We start from the raw sequence: 26,882 nt of genomic DNA, 5'->3' as shown, positions 1-26,882 counted from the left end.
AGTTCCCCGTCATGGTCGCCGAGCCAGAGTGCCACTTCATGGTCGCTGAACCAGAGTGCCACGTCTTGGTCGCCGATCCTGAGTGCCACGTCATGGTCAATGAGCCAGCGTGCCACATCATGGTCACCGAGCCAGGGTCCCACTTCATGATCACCGAGCCAGAGTGCCACGTCATGGTCACAGAGCTTGTGCCACCTTCTGCCCCGGATCCTGAGTCTACTCCATGCCATGTCACAGTCACATCAGAGTCTATTCCATGCCATGTCACAGCCACGCCTCAGTCTGCTCCATGCCATGTCACAGGCACGCCTCAGCCTGCTCCATGCCATGTCACAGCCATGCCTGAGTCTGCTCCATGCCATGTCACAGCCACGCCTCAGCCTGCTCCGTGCCATGTTACAGCCACACCTCAGCCTGCTCCATGCCATGTCACTGCCATGCCTCGGCCTGCTCCATGCCATGTAACAGCCACGCCTGAGTCTGCTCCATGCCATGTCACAGCCACATCTGAGTCTGCTCCATGCCATGTCACAGCTACGCCTCGGCCTGCTCCATGCCATGTCACAGCCACGCCTGAGTCTGCTCCATGCCATGTCACAAGCCCACGGTCCAGGCCCGCCTCTGCTCCACTGTCCAGGCCCGCCTCTTCTCCACGGTCCAGGGCCACTTCTGCTCCACGGTCCAGGGCCGCTTCTGCTCCACGGTCCAGGGCCACCTCTGCCAATGCCCACGCCTGCCACGGCCAATGAGCCAGCGTTGCATGCCTCGTCCATCCCAGAGCCAGTGTTGTAAGCCTCGTCCATCCCAGAGCCAGCATTGCAAGCCTCAGTGACCACGTTATGCCATCCTGCCATTCCTACCTCATCATGCTATGTTACCACGTCTGCCATGTCAAGTGGCCCTGCCTTGCCATGTTACCACGTCTGCCACGTCAAGTGACCCTGCCTTGGTCCTCCGAGCCTCTGGCTCAACCCTGGCCCTTCGAGTCTTCGGCTACTCTCCGGGTTCCCAGTTCTCCTGTTTCACCCCTTAAGCCTCTCACGGCTCCACCTTCCATGGCTCCACCTTCCACTGGCTCCGCCCTGGTCTCATGCATCACGCCCTGTTTTTCTCAGGCCATGCTCCACGCCCTGTTTCGCCAGGCCACACCCCACGCCCTGTCTTGCCAGGCCATGCCTCAAGGACCCCGCCAACCCCTCACCCCCACCCCCCCACCCCCCAGCTCCCTATTAAACTCCATGTGTTTTTTGTTTGTGGGGGGGGATATGTTATGTTTATGTGTTTTGTTCATGTTTTGTGTTCATGTCTTTTATTTTGAAAGTTTAGTTCCTGTTCCTGTTCATGTCATGTGGTTTCCTGGTCATGTGATATCCTGTTTCCCTCCATGTTCATGTGTCTTGTTTTCATTGGTTTATTGTCTTGTTAACTCATTATCATCTTGTCATGTCATTGGTTCATGTTTTAGTATCTAGTTATCTTGTTATTAGTTCAGTCTCGTCATTGGTTGTTTATGTCATGTGGTTACCCATGTCCTTGTATTTTAACCCTCATGTTTGCCATGGTCCTTTGTCAGGTATTGTTAATGTATCATTGTTTGGTGTAATGTTGTTTAAGATAAACTAATTCAAGTCACGTCAAGTAGTTTGTTTTGTTTTGTATTCACATTTTTGAATTTCACTCTTCATGTAAATAAACACTGCACTTGGGTTCTTCACATCATCATCGTCTGCCTGTCATTGCCAGCAACATTACAAATATTATTATTAACTGTTTTTAAAATATAATCCAAGAGATTACATTACTGTTAGCAATTTTAGTCGTGTAATTTGTAATCAGTACCAGATTACAATTTATAAGTAATCTACCCAGCACTGGGAATAATATTGTTCTCCAAGGCAAGCAAATGATATTGATGCTTTGATCCCTGAGGCATGTAGAATCACTAATCGTGTAGCCATATTGGCCATTACGCCTTTAATTAATATGGTACATAAAGCACCTCCACAAAGGTAATGAACAGCTCAAACCAATCAACATGGTCCCTCCATAATTACAGCTACTATCAAGGGTAACGTCCCAGGGTCCTTTTAAAGAAAGGACGGTATTTCAAATGATTCTACCTCTGAGAGCAAGAAAACGGGGGAGAGAGAGAGAGAATTAGGAAGTGTCTGTTAGAGTATGCAAGGTGCAGGGAAACACTTTTTGCATCTATAACAACGAAATTAGGTTAAGATTTTCCTTAGGGGATATGCAATCAAGTTTTGTGGTTGCAGGGAGGTGGGAGCACATGCTGATGGGCTTTGTGTGCCGTGTGCGATTTACAAATGCCTTTGTCAGAGGAAAAGCTTTTGGAAGGGTGAAGCGAAAACAATTAAACTCATAAAGCTTTGCTATATGGTGGCTCTGTGAAGAAAACGTCTATCTTATCCTAATTCCCTGCAGCGGTGGTGCCACTGAAATGGCTTTTTTCTGGGATGTGTCGCTTAAAACAGAATAAATAGCTATTTGAGTCTTTGTTTTTTTTTTTTGTTTTTTTAGATCTAGGGACAGTTGTTGTGTCTTTGAATGCTAATGCCCACAGGCACTCCTCTCGCCCACAGTCATTGGTAAATTTATTTATTTTTTTTTTTTACTAGATCAGTGATCCTAGAATTTCCTATTAACATGGCATGAGTAAACAGGAGGAATTTTGGCAGTAAAACAATTTGAGGCATTTGTTCCATCAGAAAGGAGAAATGTTTCAAGACCTTTTTAAGAGCACTTTAGAACACAAACATACATTTAAGCACATTAACGATAGAATGCTCTGAAGTGTGGTATTACTTGATTTCCTTTTGGGTATTTGTGTGTTCACATTCTGTCGTAATTATGAGAAAACCATTTTCGTTGAACTCATAATTACAATGTGTAAACTCGGAATTCTATGAAAGCTATGAGTTCATGTAAAAAAATAAATATGGCAGCAGCCTCAACAGTTAAAGGTATACTCACTGAGCACTTTATTAGGTACACCTGTACACCTACTTATTCATGCAATTATCTAATCAGCCAATCATGTGGCAGCAGTGCAGTGCAAAAAATCATGCAGATACGGATCAGGAGCTTCAGTTAATGTTCACATCAACCATCAGAATGGGGAAAAAATGCGATCTCAGTGGTTTCACGCACAACAGTCTCTAGAGTTTACTCAGAATGGTGTCAAAAAACATCCACTGAGTGGCAGTTCTGTGGACGGAAACACCTTGTTGATGAGAGAGGTCAACGGAGAATGGCCAGACTGGTTCGAGCTGACAGAAATGCTACGGTAACTCAGATAACCCCTGTGTATGATTGTAGTGAGCAGAACAGCATCTCAAAATGCACAACAGGTCGAACCTTGAGGCGGAAGTGCTACAACAGCAGAAGACCACGTCGGGCACTTTATTAGGACCATAGTGTTAATAATAAAGAGTTAGTGTAAGTTACATATATTTCTGTTTGATATTCTATGTTATTATAGCCAGGGTTACCTGGAGCACTTGTTCTTAAATATTTTTTCAAAAACATATAGAGGTGGATAAATATAGTGGTTAAATATTTTGATGTCAATAAAAACAAATCTGTTTTGCGTTATGAGCATTGCCATAAAAACTAATGATTTCTGAGTCTGAGGGCATAAACAGTTCCAGACAGAATCTTTCCAAGTTTGCATCTTGTAATTACAGTAATTCCAACAGGATATGAATGCAGCATTAGATCAGTGTTTGCAGTTTGAAATGTTTTTGTTTGTTTTTAAATCCATACTTTTGTTCAGTTACATATTCTTCAAAAATGAAGCTGTAATCCATAAACTAAGGCCATGTCCACACTATTACGTTTTCATTTGAAAACACATTAATTTCACTATGTTCACTCATCCAAACTAGAACACCTTTTGTTTTTCACCGAAAAAGGAGCGTTTCAAAAACCCTATTGCTTTTGACGTGATGTGAATCCGGTGTAGACAGGGTGTTACTGTAAACGAGCCTCCGCATTACACGTGTTGGGGCTTCAATGCACCACACAATGATAGTGTCAAGCATCACTTTGCTCTCCATATGAAAGCACTGCAGAGAACATCTTGTTTAGATTTTAGCACTGGCACTGCCCATGTAATGATACATCATCTGAATTCTCTGGTAATCACTGGCTGCCGCTTTGAGAGGTCAGCAAAAAGTTGTTGTTGGTGCTTTGCTTCATTGAGTTCAGTGTATTCGACAACCCTTAATGGACAAATTCAGTTGCACCTAAAAATCATCTTTTTCCATTGATGGCCATTCCTTTTATTTATTTTTTATTAATTTTATTTTTTTGATTTCCAATTATTATTGATTATTTTTTTCTCCCCTATTTGGAATGCCCAATTCCCAATGCGCTCTAAGTCCTCGTGGTGGCGTAATGACTCGACTCATCCAGGTGGCAGAGGACGAATCTCAGTTGCCTCCGTGTCTGAGACCATCAATCCATGCATCTTAACACATGGCTTGTTGAGCACATTACCGCGGAGACACAGCACATGTGGAGGCTTCACGCTATTTTCCGCAGCATCCACGCACAACTCACCACGTGCCCCACCAAGAGCGAGAACCACATTATAGCGACCACGAGGAGGTTACCCCATGTGACTCTACCCTCCCTAGCAACCGGGCCAATTTGGTTTTATTATAGACTTCCTTGGTTTAGATGCCAAAAGAATTAGTCAGGTATCCAAGCAAAAAATTGTTTGCAAAAATGTATACCGTTTTCAGACATGTTATGAACATGCCTTAAGAAACAGATCCATAAAAGGCAGACAATGTATTGCTAAACTTCAGCACTCTGGTTTAAACTGCTGCCACAAGCTTTGATACTGACCTCTGCAGGTCCCCATATAACACTGATCAGGACAAAGGTCTACTTCCACAATGACCAATGTGGATTATGGGATTTGTAGATAAATGCCCCTTAAAATCTATCATTAGAACGATAGTCATTCCAATCGTCCATTCTCCCTCTGTTTGGGATGCACAAGTGAAGCTCTCAGCTAATTCTGCAGCTTATCTCCTGTGTTCATTGATCTAAGAAACAGCCTGTGATAGCCAGACCCTGGATCTTTATCACACACTTTTGTACCTTTGCGTCTTTGTGGAAAACCCAGATACCTGGTCCTTCCGTGGCCTGAAAGAGCTGGCTGGCTCTCACAGAGGGGCCCGCGACTAATCTGGTCAGCTCGCTTTATGTTAGCCTATCTGCTAATCCAGCAGGCAGCGAGCCACAACCAGCCCTCCATAGATATCATCCTCATCATCCACTGTTTAGGATTATCACACTGGTCTCACACACACACATGCATATATGAACTATAAAATGGCTTAGTGACCAGTTTTCTTTCCTGTATTTCTATATCCTGTATTCTTTTCTATATTTCCAATTGAAACAGGAAGTTGGGGTGGAACATATGGTTGCAAATTGCTTTTTATTTATTTTATTTAATTAGGTTAATAGGCTTTAGTTTCATCACAGAGATGAACCATGATTTGCTACTTGCTAGTTGGTTGTATGTGGTACTGGGGGTGGGACATTCTCAATCTAAAGAGCACTTTATTGGACAAAAATTCTGTGTAGTGCAAGTTGAGTCATCAATATTTTCTATTGTAAATTTTATGTGTTTATGTACTAAGTCAACTTTTAGGAATACACTATGTGCATGAGTAATCGAGTAATTGAGTACTCGCTCTGTACCAGCTACTCGAGTATTAAAATGACTACTTGATTATAAAAAAAACCCCAAAAAAATCCTTTCTGTATTTGCCTGCTGTCAGCAGCACTGAATTGCACTGTATTTTCCCTCTGAATCTCTCACCAAATCTCGCAGTTACAGTTGAGTCCACCAGGAGGCACTGTGGTTGTGTGTGTCGTCGAGATGTTGGATGAGAGAAGATATATTGCCGTTTGTGCCACGTTATTTTTTTCCCACCCGTATTCTGGTAGGTCCCACCTCCTGCGTTCGGATTGGCTACTAAGAGCTACTTACAAGCGGTCTACGATTGGGTAGTTGAGAAGTCGATCATATAGCCTTAGTAACCATAGTAATCAGAGGAACATCATGGCTGCATCCAAAACCAAAGGTAGCTGTCTTGTTGCCTCGCTGCCATATCAGTCAACAGACAGCATTTGCTTATGAAGGCACCTCCAGAAACTGGTTTTGGACAGGCTACTGAGGCAATGTAACATCACCTTGTTGCTAGCATACTAGCAACTGATTAACTCCATCTGGTGCCCACTAAATGTAACACGTCTGCTTCATTCATCCAACCGATCCAAAATGGTCTAATAATCTAGAACAAAATCAAGAGTTTTGGTGATAACCAAGTGTATATTTCATAACTACAATACTCATTTCTCGCAAGAAAGTAAATCAAAAGTTGGAAAAAGTTGGAAAAAACTTACATTATACACAAATTGGTTATCAACTGCCTCTTCGGCCACCATTTTTTTCTTCAGCTCAACCGCTGTGGATCAGCACGCACAGAATTATGGGATTTCACAGGCAGCAAAGGAGACATCTATGCTGCCTTCAAAAATCGATCAGATGAAGGTATCTCATTAGACAGGATGTGACACAAACATTGGATTCGGACGTGCCTTGATCCCTTCCTACCTCCGTATACAGCCTCCGGAGGCAGCATTTTCCTGGTTTGGACGCAGCCCATATCGTATAAATTGCATTAAAAGTTCAGTGTGAATTTTAAATGGTTAACATTAGACAAGACAAAACTCTCACATGCATTTAAATAAGTTGTTTACAGCTTTGTCGATTAATATTAAAATGGGGGCGATGTAACATCGCAGCTTCCAGTGGATGAACGTGTGTGTGTTTTTACTCTCTTCTGTCCTATACAACTGATAAACCTCTTTACTATACAGTATATTCCATTCAGCTAAATATACGATATGTAACAATTTGCCACTTCTTATATTTAACTTCTTATCATTAATTAATTCTGCAATTCATTTTTAATCATTTAGAATGTTTAACTATAGGTAGATTGTTTAAACTTCAATTAAATTATCAATTAAACTATTAGTGTGTTTGTGTAGCAAACTTAATATCAAGACATTAAAAGTCATGTAAATTACATGTTTATTAAAAAGAATAATATTTCAAATTAACAATTAGAACAAAGGGATAGTTCACCCAAAAATGAAAACTCTCTTATCATTTATTCACCCTTATGCCATCCCAGATGTGTATGACTTCTGTGGCACATAAATGAAGATTTTTTAGAAGAATATTTCAGCTCTGTAGGTCCATACAGTGCAATTGAATGGTGACTAAAACTCAGAAGGCCCAAAAAGCACATAAAGGCAGCATAAAAGTAATCCATAAGACTGCAGTGGTGTAATCCATGTCTTCAGAAGTGATATGATAGATGTGGGTGAGAAACAGATAAATATTTATGTCCTTTTTTTGTTTTTTTACTAAAGTGAAAGTGTAGATTTACGGTACAAAAAGGACTAAAATATTTCTCTGTTTCTAGGAATATGGTAAGAAATTATTGAAGATTTTATATTTCTTGGTTTACGGAAAAGTGAGAAATACACTGTCAACTGTGAATTAAAAATGTTGTTTTCCAACCTTGCTGTCTTAAAATTATAATAATGCATCTGTCTCCATATATTATTCAATCATTTCAAGTTATGCTTTAATTTGAATAAAATTACCTTGAAATATTTTCAGTTCCAAGGGTGGCTATGGGCTTACTATCAATTCACTGTACTTAGCAATATTGCAGTCAGGACAAAAAAAACTATCTACATTACTGTTGCCTGGCTTCAAAATTAAGCTTCCTCCCCTATGGAAATGAACAACTGTTTAATTTCACTTTTATAAATACTGAATTTTTATTTGTATTTTATTTTCAGTATAAAAATAAACAATTTCCATATGGTCTAAAACTGAATTTCTTCTCATTCCATCTCTACACAATAATGTATTTCTTTTCCACAGCATTCTCAGAAAAGTCTGAAATAGTTAATTACGAAAAAAAAAAAAAACATTCTCTCATGGGAAGTGGTAGTTACCTTGATTTTTTATATTCTTATATTTGGCATACAATTAAACCATGTGGAAGCCAGGCAAAATCGTATTCATATCACTCATTGTTGTTCAGGACAAAGTGATATGTCACATATAACACATATAAGAACTATTTTCTTTCCAGTACATTTATTCAGCCATTTACTTTTAATAAAAAGAAAAACACAAATAGATTTTCTACTGTTAGAACGACAAAGTGTCAGAAGTTATAGAATCGATAACCATCCAATCATAAGGCGTTGTCAAGCTGGTGATGTATAGATACATTTTGTCCAATCATTTGACGCTTAAATATATAAATCGCAGGAGTTGCCGGAATACAGGTGGGGGGGAAATAACGCGTCTAGAAGGGATCCCTCTCTCGTCAACTTCTCGCGCATGCGCATTATGTTATGATATATTGCTCGCATCTCAGCGTATTAATGATGGAAAGCATTAGAAACTTAAATAATATCAATAATATCACATTATTATTATTATTATTATTATCATCATCATCATTATCATAGAGTGACTGTTTGCACTAGGTGTAAATACTTGCCACATAGTGTGGCTATTTGCACTGAAATAGTCTGGTGGAAACAGTGCCATTAAAGACAAACTGCTCCTTTAGTGTCTCTGCAGTGGCTTAGTGTGATAAAACTGTGTCAATGTGTTTTTTCTATGCAGATGACCTGAGTTCTAATCCTCCTTTTGACTCCGAGTGACTCCAGCCAGGTCTCCTAAGCAACCAAATTGGCCCGGTTGCTAGGGAGGGTAGAGTCACATGGGGTAACCTCCTCATGGTCACTATAATGTGGTTCTCACTCTTGGTGGGGCATGTGGTGAGTTGTGTGTTGATACCACGGAGAATAGTGTGAAGCCTCCACACGTTACATGTTCAACAAGCCATGTGATAAGATGCACAGATTGACGGTCTCAGATGCAGAGGCCACTGAGATTCATCGTCTGCCATCCGGATTTAGGCAAGTCACTACGCCACCATGAGGACTTGGAGCACATTGGGAATTGGGCATTCCAAATTGGGGAGAAAATTAAAAACATTAAATCATAAAAAACATAAAGCTGCCAAGAGTGGATTAGAACCCAGTATTTGTTATACAAGGGGCAAATATGTTACCACTTGCCCACCCAGTCAGACTGACAATCTGAGTGATGTACTTCTTAGTGACCAACGATATCTCATGACTGACAGCAGCAGATGTAGAGCTAAAGTTATAAAATTTATTATGTGAAATATTTATTTTAGAGCTTGAACTGATCATCAAAACAGACCATTTAAAATAAATCTTTTACGAGCGCTCCTCATTGCTGCGCGACTTCAAATTATCGCTGTGTAAGAATCTCACAAGATTGACGAGAGAGGGATCCCTTCTAGACACGACCGTCTGTGCTTCTAAAGCAAACCCAAATTATATTACAAGACTATACTTGTAATATTTCGATTCATATTGAATTATACTCTGTTTATATTCAGTTCTTGTTGGAGTCATGCAAACCAACGGACAAGGATCTGCTTTTATGTGGGAAAGAATCTCAGAACTTATCAGACCAGTATGTGTGTGTGTGTGTGTGTGTGTGTGTGTGTGTGCGTTAAACCTCTAAACACGGCCAGAGTATGTTGTCTAAAAAGCCACTTGTTTTTATGAATAATAACATGTGAAATGATAAAAATGTGATAGCCTTTATGTAGACTTATGTAGTTTATATACAGTACGTGCACTACCCTCATGCCGTCAGTATTGGTTTCTATGTAAGCTCCGGGTGAGAGAAAATATTTTTGCTGTTATTTTTAAATCTTTTTTGTTTGACATTTTTATAAATGCATTTTGTTTATTAAATTTTTTCCCAAAAGAAAAGCATAGTTTGTTGAAGTTATCTTATTTTGAAACTGTGCTTGGTAACATTTGTGAATAAAACAAATTATACATTTCACGTACACTACCGGTCAAATGTTTTGAAACACTTGACTGAAATGTTTCTCATGATCTTAAAAATATTTTGATCTGAAGGCGTATGCTGAAATGTTTGAAATGAGTTTTGTAGACAGAAATATAACTGTGCCACCATATTCATTTATGCCATTATAAAACTAAAATGTAATGAAACATTTGATGACTTGGACCAAATAATAAAGAAAAGCAGCCAATAAGTGTCCAACATAGATGGGAACTCCTTCAATACTGTTTAAAAAGCATCCCAGGGTGATACCTCAAGAAGTTGGTTGAGAAAATGTCAAGAGTACATGTCTGAAAATTCTAGGCAAATGGTGACTACTTTGAAGATGCTAAAATTTAACACAGTTTTGATTTATTTTGGATTTTGTTTAGTCACAAAATAATTCCCATAGTTCCATTTCTGTTATTCCATAGTTTTAATGACTTTACTATTATTCTAAAATGTGAAAAAAAATTATAATAAAAAATTATAATAAAGAACTAATAAAGAAGAAGTGTTTCAAAAATTTTGACCGGTAGCGTACATGTTATAGGTCTTATTTTTAACGTGAATTTTAATTTACGAGTAGGGTACTTGTTTTTTGTGGATTAGAGCACTCGACTACAAAATTACCAGAAAATGCCAATCCCTAGTTTCAACATTAATACACAAGGAGAAAAAGCCACAAAACTCCCCTTTTTATTTCATGGGGTCTTTAAAAGAATTCAGTATTATAATATCACTTTCTTTTCCCACCTCCTTCTCTCTTTATTTCTACAGTTGACTTTATAGGAGGGTTTGATTCGTATGGTTACCAAGGGCCACAGAAGACATCGCATTTGCAACTACAACCAATGTACATGTAAGTACTGCACACACAATGGGTTTTAAATCAAAATGAATCTAATGTATGGTTTGAAATATTATTAATATTATGCAGTTCCAGCAGTGCTTTATTAAATGTTGGCGCTTCAGGGCAAATTTATTTGGTGTACGCTATATTCTTTTGGTTAACTTTTATCCTCACCTCTCAAAAATCTTGGCAATGCTCTCTGTTCCCTAACATGTCTGAGATGTAGTCTCCAGTAGGGCTGAAGCTAAGAACTATTTTAATAATTGATTTATTTGTTGATTATTTCTTTGATTCGTTAATGAATATGATAAATACATGCAATACAGTATGTCATGTTAATCGCATTAGACAGCACAAACAATCTGTTAGAGCACTTGACATGCCAATCTGGCCACATGAATCTATACTTATGACATTGTTAAAAATATTTAAAACAATTATTTATTATTAATAAAAAATAATGTAATCTTAACATGCTTTAAAGCCCAGGCTTTGGCCAACTTGGGTTGTACATTTTTCTTCTGCCATTTTTAAAATGCATTTTTTTTTCCATAGAAATGTGTGTGTGTAGTGTGTGTGTGTGTGTGGGTGGGGGGTCACTTCTAAAATGTGATGTCACTGATGGAGGTTCTTTGTGCAAAAAGCAAAAAAAGGGCTAACTTATAGAAGATTCAGTGTCGACTATCCTGCCCTACAAAGCAAAACACAGTATCCACGCCAACACAGAAAAATGCCTTCAAAGTTGTTGTTTTTTACTGTCCAGCTAAACGTACATTATACAATTTTCACGCTCTTTTTTTTTTTTTTTTTTTACGTTTTAGCTGTCATCTGATCATAGTCAAAGAATCCCACTTTCAACTCAACTCAATTTTGACAGAAATGTGTAGTTACTGTACTGTGTTTTTTCTTGGCACGGCAGTATTTTCATTATAGATTTTTTTGTTACAGCACTAGTTTCTAATTTCAGTTATATACTGAGTCATCCTGTTTGTGTCTGGGTGCAAAACATTCTCAACTGGACACAAAACTGGACATATAAGATAACTGGAAAGTGTTTTTCTGGGAGGTGGCCCGTGACAACCCAAGAGCATAACAAAACTCTATGGAGTATCCCAGTCGGAACACCTTAAAAAAATAATATCATTGTCAGTGTGGTGGGGATAATAGCTTAGGTCAATATTAGGGGAGATGATCTGTTTGCTTCGTCTCTGTTGACAGCTTAAATGTTTATGAGGAGGTAGTTGAATGCTCAGAGGTGGGAGATTTAAAAGGATTTGGCTTAAGGCCAGTTTATACTTCTGCATCGAATCTATGCTGCTGCATCATTCTGTGAGTACACAGCCAAGTGCATATTGAGAAAATGCCTTTTTCTGAAATAATTATACAGTACTGTGCAAAAGTCTTAGGCACATAAGATGCTTCACAAAAACATTTGTCTTAAGATGGTTATTTATATCTTCAGCTTTAGTGTGTCAATAGGAAAAATACATTTTAGACTCCCAAACATTACTTTTGCAAATAGAATAGAATAGAATAGAATAGATTAGAATAGAAGAACAGGGAGCCCTGCAACAGATGCCATGGTCCCCACAGAGCCCCCCACTGAACATCGTGTCAGTCTGGGATTACAAGAAGAGACTGAAGCAATTGAGACTAAGGCCTAAATAGATAGAAGAACTGTGGTGAATTCTCCAAGAAGCTTGGAACATCCTATCTGCCAACAACCAAGAAAAACTGCATCCAGGTGTACCTAGGAGAATTGGTGCTGTTTTGAAGGCAAAGGTGGTCACACCAAATATTAATTTAGCTTTTTTATGTTTACTGGACTTTGTATGACGTTAATTGATAAATGAAAACTATTTATGGCATCCTTTTTGAAGACATCCTCACTATGCATCATTTTTCCCAAGTGCCTAAAACTTTTGCACAGTACTGTACATTTCATAAACAAAAGCAATGCAATTCGTGGATTCAAAGTATTTCTTAAATAATTGTATTATTAAAAATGAGTTCATCAAAGTATGTGAACATGTTGAGGTTATGGATACATATTCTTATGCATGTTGTCTGCCATGGAGAGTGTGATAGGGACCTGAGCAGTCACAAGGAGAATCACACCAGAGAGAAGGACTGACATTCCAAAAAGATGTTTAATCCATCAGAGGTGCAAATTGTGCAAATAAATAGTGTTTAAAAGCAGTCATAAAAACAAGGTTACATAAAAAAAAAAAAAAAAAGAAAAAAAAAAGAAAAGAAAAAAAGAACTGTCTAAATGTTAGGCCTGATTTTGGTACTAAGAACCTACTCCCCTCCCTAAACAATGGAGGCCAGAGTACACTGCGCTCAAGCAGCACTAGCAACCTTGTCCATGTGCTCAAACACTCGTTGTCCATCTTGTCCTTTCTCTTAGTGGTGGCTGGGTTAAATAGAAAATTTTCCTGCCTTTTCTAATTGGAACATACCATTTAGTTTAACTTAAAATTAACCCTCACCTCCCTATTCTTAAATACAACATACATATTTTGGCATACTATTGATGCTGATTTATGCTGGGGAACAAAAAGATAAATTGGACTTTACAATGCATATAAGCAAATTAACCAACTCTAAACAGGTGCTCTAAACAGGTGAGGCCCCACATTCTTGCAGGTGGTATAGCTGCCCATTCATCTTGGCAAAATGCCTCCAGGTCATGCAAAGTCTTTGGTCGTCTTGCATGAACCGCACGTTTGAGATCTCCCCAGAGTGGCTTGATGATATTAAGGTCAGGAGACTGTGATGGCCACTCCAGAACCTTCACCTTTTTCTGCTGTAACCACTGGAGGGTCAACTTGGCCTTGTGCTTAGGGTCATTGTTGTGCTGGAAAGTCCAAGAGCATCCCATGCGCAGCTTTCGTGCAGAAGAATGCAAATAGTCAGCCAGTATTTTCTGATAACATGTTGCATTCATCTTGCCATCGATTTTCACAAGATTCCCCGTGCCTTTAGAGCTCACACACCCCCAAAACATCAGTGAGCCACCACCATGCTTCACAGTGGGGATGGTATTCTTTTCACTATAGGCCTTGTTGACCCCTCTCCAAACATAGCACTTATGGTTGTGACCATAAAGCTCTATTTTGGTCTCGTCACTCCAAATTACAGTGTGCCAGAAGCTGTGAGGGGTGTCAAGGTGTTGTCGGGCATATTGTAACCGGGCTTTTTTGTGGCATTGGCGCAGTAAAGGCTTTTTTCTGGCAACTCGACCATGCAGCTCATTTTTGTTCAAGTAACATCGTATTGTGCTCCTTGAAACAACCACACCGTCTTTTTCCAGAGCAGCCTGTATTTCTCCTGAGGTTACCTTTGGGTTTTTCTTTGTATCCTGAACAATTCTTCTGGCAGTTGTGGCTGAAATCTTTCTTGGTCTACCTGACCGTGGCTTGGTATCAAGAGATCCCAGAATTTTCCACTTCTTAATAAGTGATTGAACAGTACTGACTGGCATTTTCAAGGCTTTGGACATCATTTAATATCCTTTTCCATCTTTATAAAGTTCCATTACCTTGTTACGCAGGTCTTTTGACAGTTCTTTCCTGCTCCCCATGGCTCAGTATCTAGCCTGCTCAGTGCATCCACGTGAGAACAAACTCGTTGACTATTTATACACAGACACTAATTGCAATTTAAAAAGCCACAGGTGTGGGAAATTAACCTTTAATTGCCATTTAAACCTGTGTGTGTCACCTTGTGTGTCTGTAACAAGGCCAAACATTCAAGGGTATGTAAACTTTTGATCAGGGCCATTTGGGTGATTTCTGTTATCATTATGATTTAAAAAGGAGCCAAACAACTATGTGATAATAAATGGCTTCATATGATCACTATCCTTAAATGTTTTTTTGCATGATCAGTCATATTTTCAAAATCAATGCCAAAATTTCACAATTTCTGCCAGGGTATGCAAACTTTTGAGCACAACTGTACGTGTAAGGAGCCATGTAATATAATTTCTGCAGAAATGTTACCATAGTCACATAATTTTTATAAAATCAACCAGGCTTCGGGGTGAAAATGCCACCGAAAGTGAAATTGATGAACCAGATATATCTTTATATAGTATATAAATGTTTAAAAACTCAAAATGTTACTTGCCGTCCTGTTATTTAAAATGTGTTCTAGCAAAGTGTTTATTGTGTTAGGATATTTGATATTGATTGCATTTTAAAGGTAACTAACAACCTAGATTGTGTGTTACCTAGATTGATAATTTATTTTAATATTTTAAACTAATTGACATAAATTAAATTGCATACTGTTTTTCTATTGTTAGAAAACAATATGCCATCATAAAGGTAAAAGGGGCCAGTGAAAATCAGTTCCAGGTGGGCAAGTATTGTCCTTTATTAAATTACACTGGGTTAGAGTCACTGAAAATGAGTTAAATGCAAAATTATGCATAATATTTGTTTGAATTTTTGATGCTAACCCTTCTTTCATAAAAATAATTTGTAAATGCAACATTCACAATGCATTTAACTTCTATAATATAATGTATTTCAGACTAAAATGGAATATTCAGAGGAAAATAATATTGAACAACACTTGATTTAATTTATCACAGTTTGATTGGATTGTGAAAGGTGGACAGTGATATAATGTCCCTGGTTACATCAGCAGAAAGGAAAGTCATTTCAGAGGTGGAGAAAGTTATTACATTTTGATGAAACATTATTAATTTCATTTTTTTTTTTTTCTTTAGTATAAAGTCCTGTGATGAATCATGAGCAATAAAACCAGGAATATTTATTAAGAAAAAAATAGGGTTTTGATTTAATTAATTGATTATAATTTATTATTTAATTTTAGGATTTAGGATTTATTTTATACGGTATTAGCTAAAAAAAATAAAAATAAAAATAAATAATAAAATTAACTGTACTGTCAAAATGGCATCATCCAAAGTCATCTTTGGCCCATAGGTGAGCTCAGCCAATGTGATGTGAAAACATTTGGCAGGGCTCCAAATGTGCCTGTCGCCAGTCCTGGCACACAAGTGACACCGACGGCAAAATACCAGCCGGAACATCCCCCGCCATCCTCCAGGGAAGGAAGGGCACAGCTGAGCTGCCCAGCATCTGAGTCCAGTGACAGGAAAAAGGCAGGCTGGAATTCTGCCAGTGACATGTAATCAGAAAGGAGCCCATATGGATTTAGATTAGTGAAGGAGTGAGCTGATTCACTCATAATACTGAAGCGTTTGTCCCTAGATAATTCCTATAAAGGTATCCTTTTATAATAGGACCCCCTGTCATTTTCAGCAAAGTGGAAGCTCATAAAGGAGTTAACGATAACACAAAAGGGCAAGTAATTTTCTTGGCCAATATGACACTGTGTTTTTCTTGCGTGTTAGTTATGTTAATTTTATTTGTAGAGCATCTTTCATACATAAAATACAGCCTAAAGTGCTTCACATATCAGAAATTAAAACTATTACAGAAGTGATTGCACTAAAAATACAATAAAGCAAACAAATAACAACAACAAAAGTGTCAAATTAATAAAAGGGAAGTGAAAATATATTGAATATACACTCACTGAGCACTTTATTGGGAACACCTGTACACTGACTTATTCGTGCGATTTAATCAGCCAATTGTGTAGCAGCAGTGCAATGCATAAAATCAGCAGATACGGGTCAGGAGCTTCAGTTAATGTTCACATCAACCACCAGAATGAGGAAAAAAAAAATTTGATCTCAGTGATTTCGACTGTGGCATGATTGTTGGTGCCAGGCGGGCTGGTTTGAGTTTTTCTGTCTCTAAAAACATCCAGTGAGCGGCAGTTCTGCAGACGGAAATGCCTTGTTGATGAGAGAGGTCAGTGGAGAATGGCCAGAGTGGTTTGAGCTGACAGAAAGGCTATGGTAACTCAGATAACCACTCTGTACAATTGTAATGAGCAGTAGTGATCAGAATAGCATCCTAGAATGCACAACATGTCAAACCTTGAGGCGGATGGGCTACAACAGCAGAAGACCACGTTGGGCACTTTTTAGGACCATAGTGTTCCTAATAAAGTTTTCAGTGAGTGTATAACAATAACAATATATGTATTCCAAAACATTTGCATTAGAGGATCTCTAACAATGATTTGGAACATATTTTTACAGGCATAGAGTTTCACAACTCGCAGGAATATTTGTCACTCATTAATTAATTCTGTAATAAAAAGTGTCATATAATTGAAGGGTTTTTCTAGGCCATTAATATCTCCATCCAATGGAGATGTACATAATTTAAAACATAATTTATTTAGTGCACCTTTAAATAAAATACACCTTTATGCTGTTATTCCATTAAATAACAATACACAGCAGAAAGGGGAAATTACATGGGCTTCTAGATCAGTGACAAGTCACAATGCTTTGTGCAACTCTAAGATCCATCCATCCTTGTCTACTGGGAATAGATGCTGTAAAAAATGGGATTAATGAGGATTACACAGAATCCAGAGAAAGACAACAGAGAAAATTAATTATTCTCTAAAAGAACTACAGCCCCTCTTTACCCATAAGTGCAACCCTGGTCTTATTTGGTAAAGGTATCTTGTTGAAAATGCACTGCATATTCACTGTCAGCCTGTGTGTTGTATTTATTACATGGCCGGCTGACTAAATCATTCTGTCGCGTCACGAGTCTCTTGCCTTTGTAAATGTCAGAGTCACACTTTTACATAATGCATTGGAGTGCTTTAAATGGCAGGTCCATCCATAATCAGATGGCATATTTTGATATTTCACGGGGTAGATTTTTTCGACACATGCTTCAGTGAAAATATGTGACTGTGTGTTTAGTGATTGAGCGTGGAGAAAAAAAGAATAATGAAAAGCGGAAAAAGGTCACAGCTAATCATTTGTTGGAAGGGCAGACAAAGAGTTCAACTGAAATTAAATGAATAGAACCAACTCAGAAGCCCACCAACACAATGAAATGAAAACCCACATAGACAAAAAGATGCTTTGTTTCACCCAGCTACAAAACAACCACTCAATCAAGTAGTCAATCAGTCTTCACAGCTGATACTGTGGGTCTAATTGTGTTGATTTATTCCATGCACTGTTTTTCATGTTAAAAATAATCAAATGTTCAGAATTTGAAAATGTTGCTTAGATCAGAGGTTCTGAACTGGTGGGTCGCAGGTCTGTTCGTCTAATAGTGGGAAAACAATTGCATTCTAAATGCAAATACTAAAATGCAACTGACCATATAATTGTGTATAGTTAAGATAGCAAAAAAAAAAAAACCTTATCAGATTTTGAAAGGGAGGAAAAAATTCACACACTGCAAATAATCAATTTAATTAGCATTTTTGTCTTCTTTTCCAGTAAAACTAAATATCTAAAAATTCTTAAAACAATGTACATTTAATTGACAAGCGAAATGGCATTAGATATCAAGATATAAAATTTAGTGAGGTTTATGCTTAAAAAATGAAAAAGTTACTATTTGCCAATGGGGTAAAAAAAATTATTTCAAATGGGAAACAAGTTTATTTTTCTTACCCCATTGGCAAACGTTTTTATTTTCTTCTTGTTTTAAGCATAAATCTTACTACATTTTTTTCATATTTCTCTGAAAACAAGACTTAATATCTAATTCCATTTTGCTTGTCAAATAAATACATCTTGTTTTAAGAATTTTGATAATTTTACTAGAAAACTGAAATACTGCATCATAAAAATATTTTTTGCAGTGCATATCTTTTGTTGATATCAAAGACCACATGTCTAGTCAAACTCTAAAAAAATACAAACTGTATTTTGGTGCAAATTCATCTGTCAGATCAGTAGAAAAATTTGGCATAGTTACATTAATGAAACTATGTTAAGTTTACTAGACTTCATTAAAAAATATGAATTCACATGCATCAAAGGGTAAATATGGAAAGGAACCAGGAAACCACAATGAAGAGAGCATGAAACCATCTAAATTCAAGCCTTTTAGTGAACTATAAAGACAATGTAACACTAGAAAGACAGTTTTCCTATTCAGCCTTATGTCTGTGATTTTGCATATTGTTGGGCCAATGTGGCATTTTCACTGTTTGGTTTTAAGGACATTTTCTTTTGTACTTTAAACAATTTTTTTCCAATGTTGGGTCACCCCAATGAATCAAATCTTAAAAACCACTGTCTTAAATCCCTCTTTAACACTGTCATTTCCTTGTTTTCTTCTTCCGTAGGTCAAAGTAAAGGATAACTGCCTTATCAACCAATCAAAATGAAGAATTGATGTTCAAACATTGTCTTTCAATGTAAATGTCTTAACATAATAGTGTCTTACGAATTGTCGGAGGAACATGAACCGACACTTTAACCTCAAAGACTCAAGCAACATAGCGGATTTTCTTTGTCTATTCCCAGCCCCATTCCTAGCACCAGAGCATCACTGTACATCTGGGCTGGGCTGTCACTGTTGGTTGGCATGAGAGAGCCCCCTTGTGGCTGAGCCCCTCTTTGCCACTATCAGCAATGCAAAACAATGCTTAACAAAGAAATGGATTTTGTTGATCTCTGTGGATGCCTGGGGAAAGATCTTGAGCACAGCGGCAATAAGAAAGACATGGAATCGTGCAATGGACCGAGTGGACTCCACAGTGTTTCGACTGACTTTCCTGGAAACCATCCATAACTTAAAAGAATGTTCATTAACCAGTCAGTATGATATTAGTTATCTGATGTAGTCCTACAATCTTCAAACGGTGACTGGAGTGAATTCTTTTGGAGAGTCATTATTTGGTTGTTTACAAAGGGTTATTCCAAGCATTGGGGTTACCATCGCACTGGGTTTTCATACAGTATTTAATCACAAACTGGTTAGTTTTTCTTCTTTCTCCTGGATGTACTTGTCTTGAAAGTGCCAAGAACAGTTATGACAAACAAATACAAATATCAGTAGCTGCTAAGAGATTCATATTTTTGGAGTTAAACGACAGTCAAAAATACCTTTGATTTTATCCGTTAATAACGTCACCATGGGATCAGCCGTATTTGTTTGCATGAGGTGTCAAAATCTGTTGCGTATTTAATATCTTTCCGGTAGAACTAGGCCAGCCTTGGAAAGGGTAACAGTTGGTCTAAAAGTGACTGTCCTTGCTCTAAAAGGTTATTTGTGAATATTGTGTTTTTCTAAGATGGTGTTGAATCTTGTTACCAAGATAACGAATAGAAATCTGTAACTTTGTTCAATTTTAAACCTTTTTTTTTGTTGTTGTTTTTTTTTGTTGTTTTTTTTACCTGTGTGCCAGTGTTCACTCTTTTCTAGTAGACTAATAATTTATTAAGCCGTGTAAGTGGGCCTTTCTTTTCGATATAAATGTACATAATGATGGGGGAATCTTTAGAGGGGGTTAGGGGTAGGGATAGAGATGCATTATTATTTATAGTGTGTGGCACTATAGTCTACTATGAGTCTACTCGGGTTAGAATGTTTTGTTTTGTGTAGTGACAGGAACAGAACCCCAATCTTTAAAAGCTTTCTAAAAGGGATAGTTCACCCCAAAATGAAAAAGCTGTCATTATAAACTCATGTTGTTCCAAACCCAAATGACTTTCTTTCTTCTATGGAACAACATGAGGGTAAGTAAATGATTGATTGAAATGATTTTTGATTGAACTATCCCTTTAACGCAGTTGTTCCCCAATGGTAAAGTGGGCAGCACTCGCTATTAAAAGCCAAAGCTATTCAGGTCTGTTACGTCTCTGATTTAGCTATACTGTATGGCTTTTTTTGTAACCTGCCTGAATGAATATATTAAAAACAAACGACTTTCTTTTTATACTGCACTTTCAATTGCCTGAAATATTTCAAAATCGCATATCGTACCGGTTGAATGGTACATAAAAGCGAGAAATGTCTTCATTTGGGTCAAAGAACCATACCAAACACAGCTGAATAACACATTTTCCCTTCCTCTGCAGATAATGGATGATGAAATATGTATTTCTCCACTGTATATTACCTTCTCCTTTAAACTGATTCATTGTAATTGTGTGCAGAACCTGTCGGGTCGAGATATATCTGCGGTTTGATGTAAAATTCCTGAGAGAAAGTGCCTGAAATGACATCCTGTTAACATTCCAATAAATGGCAATCTGCTCTCACCCTGAATGGCTGTAGATAAACAGAGGGTATGTGTTAAATCAAACCCCTTGTCAACTGCACTAGCAAAGCTAAGTGGCTTTGATAATTAATAAAGATATTTTCTCTCCAGACCTCACTGGCAAATAATTCCCTGCAGTCCTATCTTATTCACAACTATCTTTGTGCGTCTGACTCAATACGGGGTGATGGTTGTTTGTGTGGTTAATACAAATAAACAAGAGTAATGAAATTATTGAAGGATACCTGTCTGGGTGAATCTCACAAAACCGGACCAGAATGGCAAATTATCTTTAAATCAACAGAAAGAATAAGAAATCGTCTATTTTTAGAACTGTTATTTTCATGACAATAAGGCTCAAACCACCCCCCATTTTCAGTGGCGTAATGCACATAAATCTCATTTTAATTACTGTAATGAAAGAAAAATGAATGCTAAGTAATTAAAATTGTATTGTGGTAGTATTTGTTTTACTGCTTTTAATGAATGCTGATTTAAATGCAAAAAAAAAAATAAATAAAAAAATGTATTCACAATTGAGCATTATATGAATAAAAAAAAATACAAATAAAAACAGAAAGAGATTTTCACATTATGGTAATTTTGGAAGAAAATTTGCTTAATTTTCATAGAATCAATGCAGTGTTTCCTACAGAATCCTTTTTATTACTGAACATTCACGACGTTACAAGACACTGTATGTCATAATCCATAAAGTGTATACAATTTCTTTTGGCGAAGGAGAGTTCGTTCAGTGAGTTCATTCAGTGAAGGATTCGTCAGACTGATTCAAAGCGGTAACTAGTGTTGGCGAGTCACTTCGAGCGATTCATTAAAAGAACAGGCTCATAAGAGTCATTTGCCTGTTAATCAGACTACACTAATCTCGATTTATATTCGATTTGGAGTGCAGATAGTCACTTCATTAGCTTGCCCAGTAGTGGTTGGTGAACAGTGAGGCAGATCAGTCAAGAACATAGAGCCAATCGCACAGGGTTGCTGCAGAGTTTTTAAAATCAAATTTAAGACTTTTGAAGACCTTTTTCAAGAACTGAACAAATAAAATGAATACCATATCCCCATACCAAAACAAACTAACACAATCTCAAAATAAATCATGTATCACAGACTCTTACTTAAACAGGCAGGAGCACACATTCAACATGGCCTTAACATTGCTCAGTAAAACAGTATAGGCTATATGCAAGTTTAAAATACTCAAGACATGTTTTCCACATGTATATCACATTAAAATTGGTTTATGTATTATTATATAAATACATACAAATTAGAGGTCGACTGACGTTCTTAGTCTTTCCTTCCTGTGATGGGAAGAGCCAGATAGTGACTACAAGAGTCAAAATTTAAATTCCAGATGCACTTTATTTTGGATTTGATTCATAGCATGGAACTTTTAACTTTAAAGGCACTTTAACCGGGGACTCTTATTTTGAAATGTTTGCGCTTCACCGCTTCCAACTGCTCATTCAAACAAATAAGGGATATAAAATGTGCACTCCTACAATAATCTACAACATATTACAATATAAACGATTAAAAGTAAACATTGTCATATTTCATCAACAGTTGATCTTTAGTGATAGCTTGTCATTCATTTCCGATATGGCTTAATGATTGTGAACTGCTCACCAACAGCTGGAAACACTCACAAGCCCCCACTTGATTGGAGAAAATACAACAGTGCTGCATTTTCGCTTTTAAGGACATAGCGCATGCATTTATTTAATTAGATCGTATTCTTCTGAAGTTTGATAATCACATTAGGTCATATCATGATTCTGGTCATTCCACCCCCAAATTTAAGACCTCTTTAAATGATTATTAAGACTTTCATTGTATCATTTAAGATATTTAAGACTTTTTATTATCTTAGATTTTGGAAAACTGAATTTAAGACATTTTAAGACTTTTTAAAGATCTGCAGGAACCCTGTCATAACAGTGGCCGTTTACTGTCAAGTCTTAAAGGAGAAGCAGCACCAAAGCTGAGTGTTTCTGAAAGAGGGTCAGAATGAGGGTGGAAAAATGATCATGTTTTAAAAATATATGACTGTTTATTGTGCAAAAAATAATAATTTACTAATACTATAAGTGAAAATTAAGGAAGATTTTAAAATAATAAAAAAGGCATGTCATGACCCCTTTAAAAAAAATGGCTTATAAGAGTAATTTGTTTGGGAAGCGGACTATATTGGGCGAGTTAATTCAGTAAAGGATTCGTCAGACTGATGCAGACCAAAAACTTTTGCAACGGAAAAAACTTTTGTGGCGGAAGGGAGTTCATTAAGTGCGGTTATTCAGTGAAGGATTTGTGATTGAATCTAACCGATGACTAGTGTGTAAGCGAGTTGTTTTGAGCGAATCTTTAAAAGAACCGGCTCATAAGAGTCATTTGTTCTTGAATCAGACTACACTAGTTGTGGTTTATGTTTGGTTTGGAGTGCAGACAGCGAACAAAACACAACAGAAAGATGTGTTGTTTTGGCATTATTTCATGGTACCCAACTATTTCTGCTTACCAGAATGATCTAACATTATAAAAATAAAACCTAAAAATAACCATTAGATAATGTTCTGTGTAGATTTTTATTAGGTTGCCACACAAGAACCTCCTAGCAACGTTCTGGGAGCGTTAGTTTATGGTTACCACAAAAAAACGAGTTTGCAGGGTAAACACTTTTTATCTCACCACATTCAGTTCAGACTGTATGCTCACAACTCGTGTAAACTTCTGTCGTGACGCTGCTGAATAGCTGTGCAGGAAACACTGAAACCACGTCACAATGCAAAAAGTCTTAAAATAGGCTTTATTTTCTTTATGCAAAATACAGTTTTGGTGGTTAAATGTGACTTGGACATGTTTTTGTGAGATTCACCCGTACAATTGAAAGATGAAATGCTTTATTGTTTAAAAAGTACACAACTGCCTAAACTCCTCAAAGATTAGCCGCTTTCAGGACATTGAGTCTTTACATCAATCTGACTGCTTTATGGGTGACTTTTAAGACGCATGTAAATACATCTTTGATTCAGACATGGTGCTTAATTTAGACATGTTAAATAAACATAGAAAGTTAAAGCAAAAATGTCCTGACTCTTAATATACTTGCAAGGTGCAGTCTAAAGCTTATGTGAGATTTACTCTGCATTATTTCTTGTAAAACAAGATGTGATAGGCACTCTGTGTTAAATGTCAAATTTGACTATTATAATTACTGAGCTGAAAGAGGCCTGAATGCAAATGAATATACTAAAAGTTCAGGAAATCGTGCATGATTCTTACCCAGGAGTGTACGTGATGTCACTATAACAATGCTCTAACCAAAACCAATATCGCTTTCATTTGATGATATACTGTAAGAGTAGCTTAATCATTCTCGTTAATTATATGGTCAGTTATGATATTCTAAGACAAATGACTGCAACATTTTTGATAAATGATATTACGTGGCTACTCACATGTATTGCGGCAGGTCCAAGATGAAAAGTCCATTGAGTGGCACTAAAAGCAAGTACATTTTTTCCAAAAAAAAAACAAAAAAAAGGGCAAATGCAATTGTTACATGAAAAAATGCAATTGCTGAAGCAACCATGTAGTTCTTCTTTGACACTTTAGGCTCACGTGTCGACTTGCATGCTCTTTAGCACTTGTATCAGTTGAGCTATACTGGGCAATCATGTTAAAACAAGTTTATTAATGTAGCTGGTCATGTAATGCTTTACAGGTCATTCACTATAGTAAAAGTATTTTGATGTCATAGGATAGCATTTTGTGAGAAACAGGGCGAAAAGTAAGTGTTAGTTAACAGATAATCTGCCATTTAACTAATGATTTGTGTTAAAGGGAATAAATGTCATTATTGTTGTAACGCCTCCAGTGTTCATTTCACCAGGAAACTGCCGCAATATGTACAACGAGCTACGTAAAAAATCATTTTGGAAAAATGTTGGTATAATAACATGTTTCTGACACAAGGTTGTTGAAAACAATCATTGTTTATGCAATTACGTTTGGTGGTGCAGAATATACATCCATTTAAGCAGCTGCCCAGACTGTTTTGAATGGATTCAGTGCTACATTACGAATAGCTAGGCCTTTTTTTTGTATTACTTCTGTTACTTTAAAAAAAAAAAAATTACATATAATAAAACCAGATTGTGTAAATGACTCTTTCTTCTGCGGTTTGTTTAAACACATTACTTATTTGGTAATTATTTTGTTTCCATACAAGTATACAGTCAGACAGTACTTAGCGACTGCACCTAGCAACAGACTCTAGCCTTGACATTGTCAATGATGACTATCTTCCAAGTACTGTAAAAACGAACTGCTGTCAATCATACACTTCAAGCCATGAGTTTTTCCTTAATGCACCAGAGATGTGCTTCCGAATCACACTCCTGCTGCGTACTGCTTTTGCTTCTTCATAAAAGCTGATGGCATAACAGGCTGTGTGTTTGTTTTACAGTCATGCAGTGTGCTTCTCTGTGCTGACTACAATTCTCAAGTGGGGTGCTAATGATTACAGATCACATGTATGCACCCTAAGCTGTTATGTGGTTACCTACTGTAAATTTACAGTAAAGTGGCTTTTGAATATTAAATTGAGACTTGGGTTAAGTTAATTTTTGTTTGAAGAGATGCTGTGAAAGACGGTAACACTTTACAATAAGGTTCCATTATCATGTACTCATCCTCATGTTGGTAATGGTGACTACAGATTTTCAAGGCAAGATTTTCAGTAAATAACAGCTTAAATTTAATTTGATCCTCAAACAAGACTTATGGCTTCAGATTTAAGGATTTGGAATGACATTAGAGTGAGTAAATGATGACAGATTTTTCTCTTTCCCAGATTTTACCCCTTTAAAATGCATAAACAACTATAAATAACTCATTTTTAGGTTGATTTTCCTGAAAAGTGTAAATAGTACTGAGCGCAGAAATGATACACTTCAACTTTAAGGAGGAAAAAAATCAGTTGCAACAAATCAGTTATGTGTTTTGTACTTTGAGCTATGTGTGGAGGTCACGTTATAATCTGCAAAGCCCCGCAATATTTAGAGCTATTGATGATGTGCAGAAAATGTTTTGGTTTCACCAGCACTCTCCAACCAAAGAACAAAAGAGGGATCAGTTCTGCTTTAATATTTTTGAGGAATAAAACTAGGTTCCTATATCTAAGTTCTGTTCTATGCAAAGAATGCTGGGTGTTTTAATGTGCACAGTGTTGTGCTGTGTAGGGAGGTGATATATAGGGATGAAAGATCAGACTTTGCTAAAGAATGCTGCTGACACTGAAAGCATTCTCTGCACTTTCTGAAGGCTTAAGCGTTCACTTCCATTACCTTATCTTTTTATTCCTGTCTGTCAAACAGTCTGTCTGGGCTCTGTGCCATAGACGCCATAAGTAGCTGAAAAATGATTATGATGTGTAATATTTTATCTGCAGTATTGCTTGGAGGTCTGTACGAAATGTAACTTACTAAGGGGCTGAGTCTTCTAATTGCCATGACTTCTCAGCACATAGTTTCTCCGTTTTTCAGGAATAGAGCCTTATAATCTGATAATTGATTATTATAATAATTTATGAGTGGTGCTTGCTCATACTTATGGTTACAGTTATTATACCTTATTAAACATAGTAACTCATTCCTCACCATTTGTGCTGCTGATATAAATGATACCTCAAATAATGTGGCTTGTTGAGAAGAGGTGTTCTATTAATATTTGTATTTTAATTGATTTATCAGATTTTTGTCTGGCGGGCAATAAAGTGGGCAAAAATTAAATCCATATTGAAGAAGGGACCCGAGTCATGAAGTATCT

General features: G+C 37.2%; 1 protein-coding gene across 2 annotated transcripts in view; it reads left to right on the top strand.

Moving 5' to 3' along the window:
* LOC127456679 (sodium/potassium-transporting ATPase subunit beta-1-interacting protein 2) overlaps positions 1–25,201 on the top strand; it is a 253,204-nt gene extending 228,003 nt beyond the window's left edge. For both annotated transcript variants that reach the window (XM_051725147.1, XM_051725146.1), the window contains 2 exons: positions 10,817–10,898; positions 19,113–25,201. In XM_051725147.1, coding sequence (XP_051581107.1) covers positions 10,817–10,898; positions 19,113–19,122 — 92 coding nt within the window. In that variant the 3' untranslated portion in view covers positions 19,123–25,201. The remainder of the gene's footprint in view (positions 1–10,816; positions 10,899–19,112) is intronic.
* Positions 25,202–26,882: the final 1,681 nt, after the last annotated feature.

The sequence above is a fragment of the Myxocyprinus asiaticus genome, chromosome 19 (genome assembly GCF_019703515.2).
Source record: "Myxocyprinus asiaticus isolate MX2 ecotype Aquarium Trade chromosome 19, UBuf_Myxa_2, whole genome shotgun sequence".
NCBI classification, from domain to species: Eukaryota; Metazoa; Chordata; class Actinopteri; order Cypriniformes; family Catostomidae; genus Myxocyprinus; species Myxocyprinus asiaticus.
The sequence above is the reverse complement of the archived record's forward strand: the minus strand, read 5'-3'. Positions and strand labels throughout refer to the sequence as shown.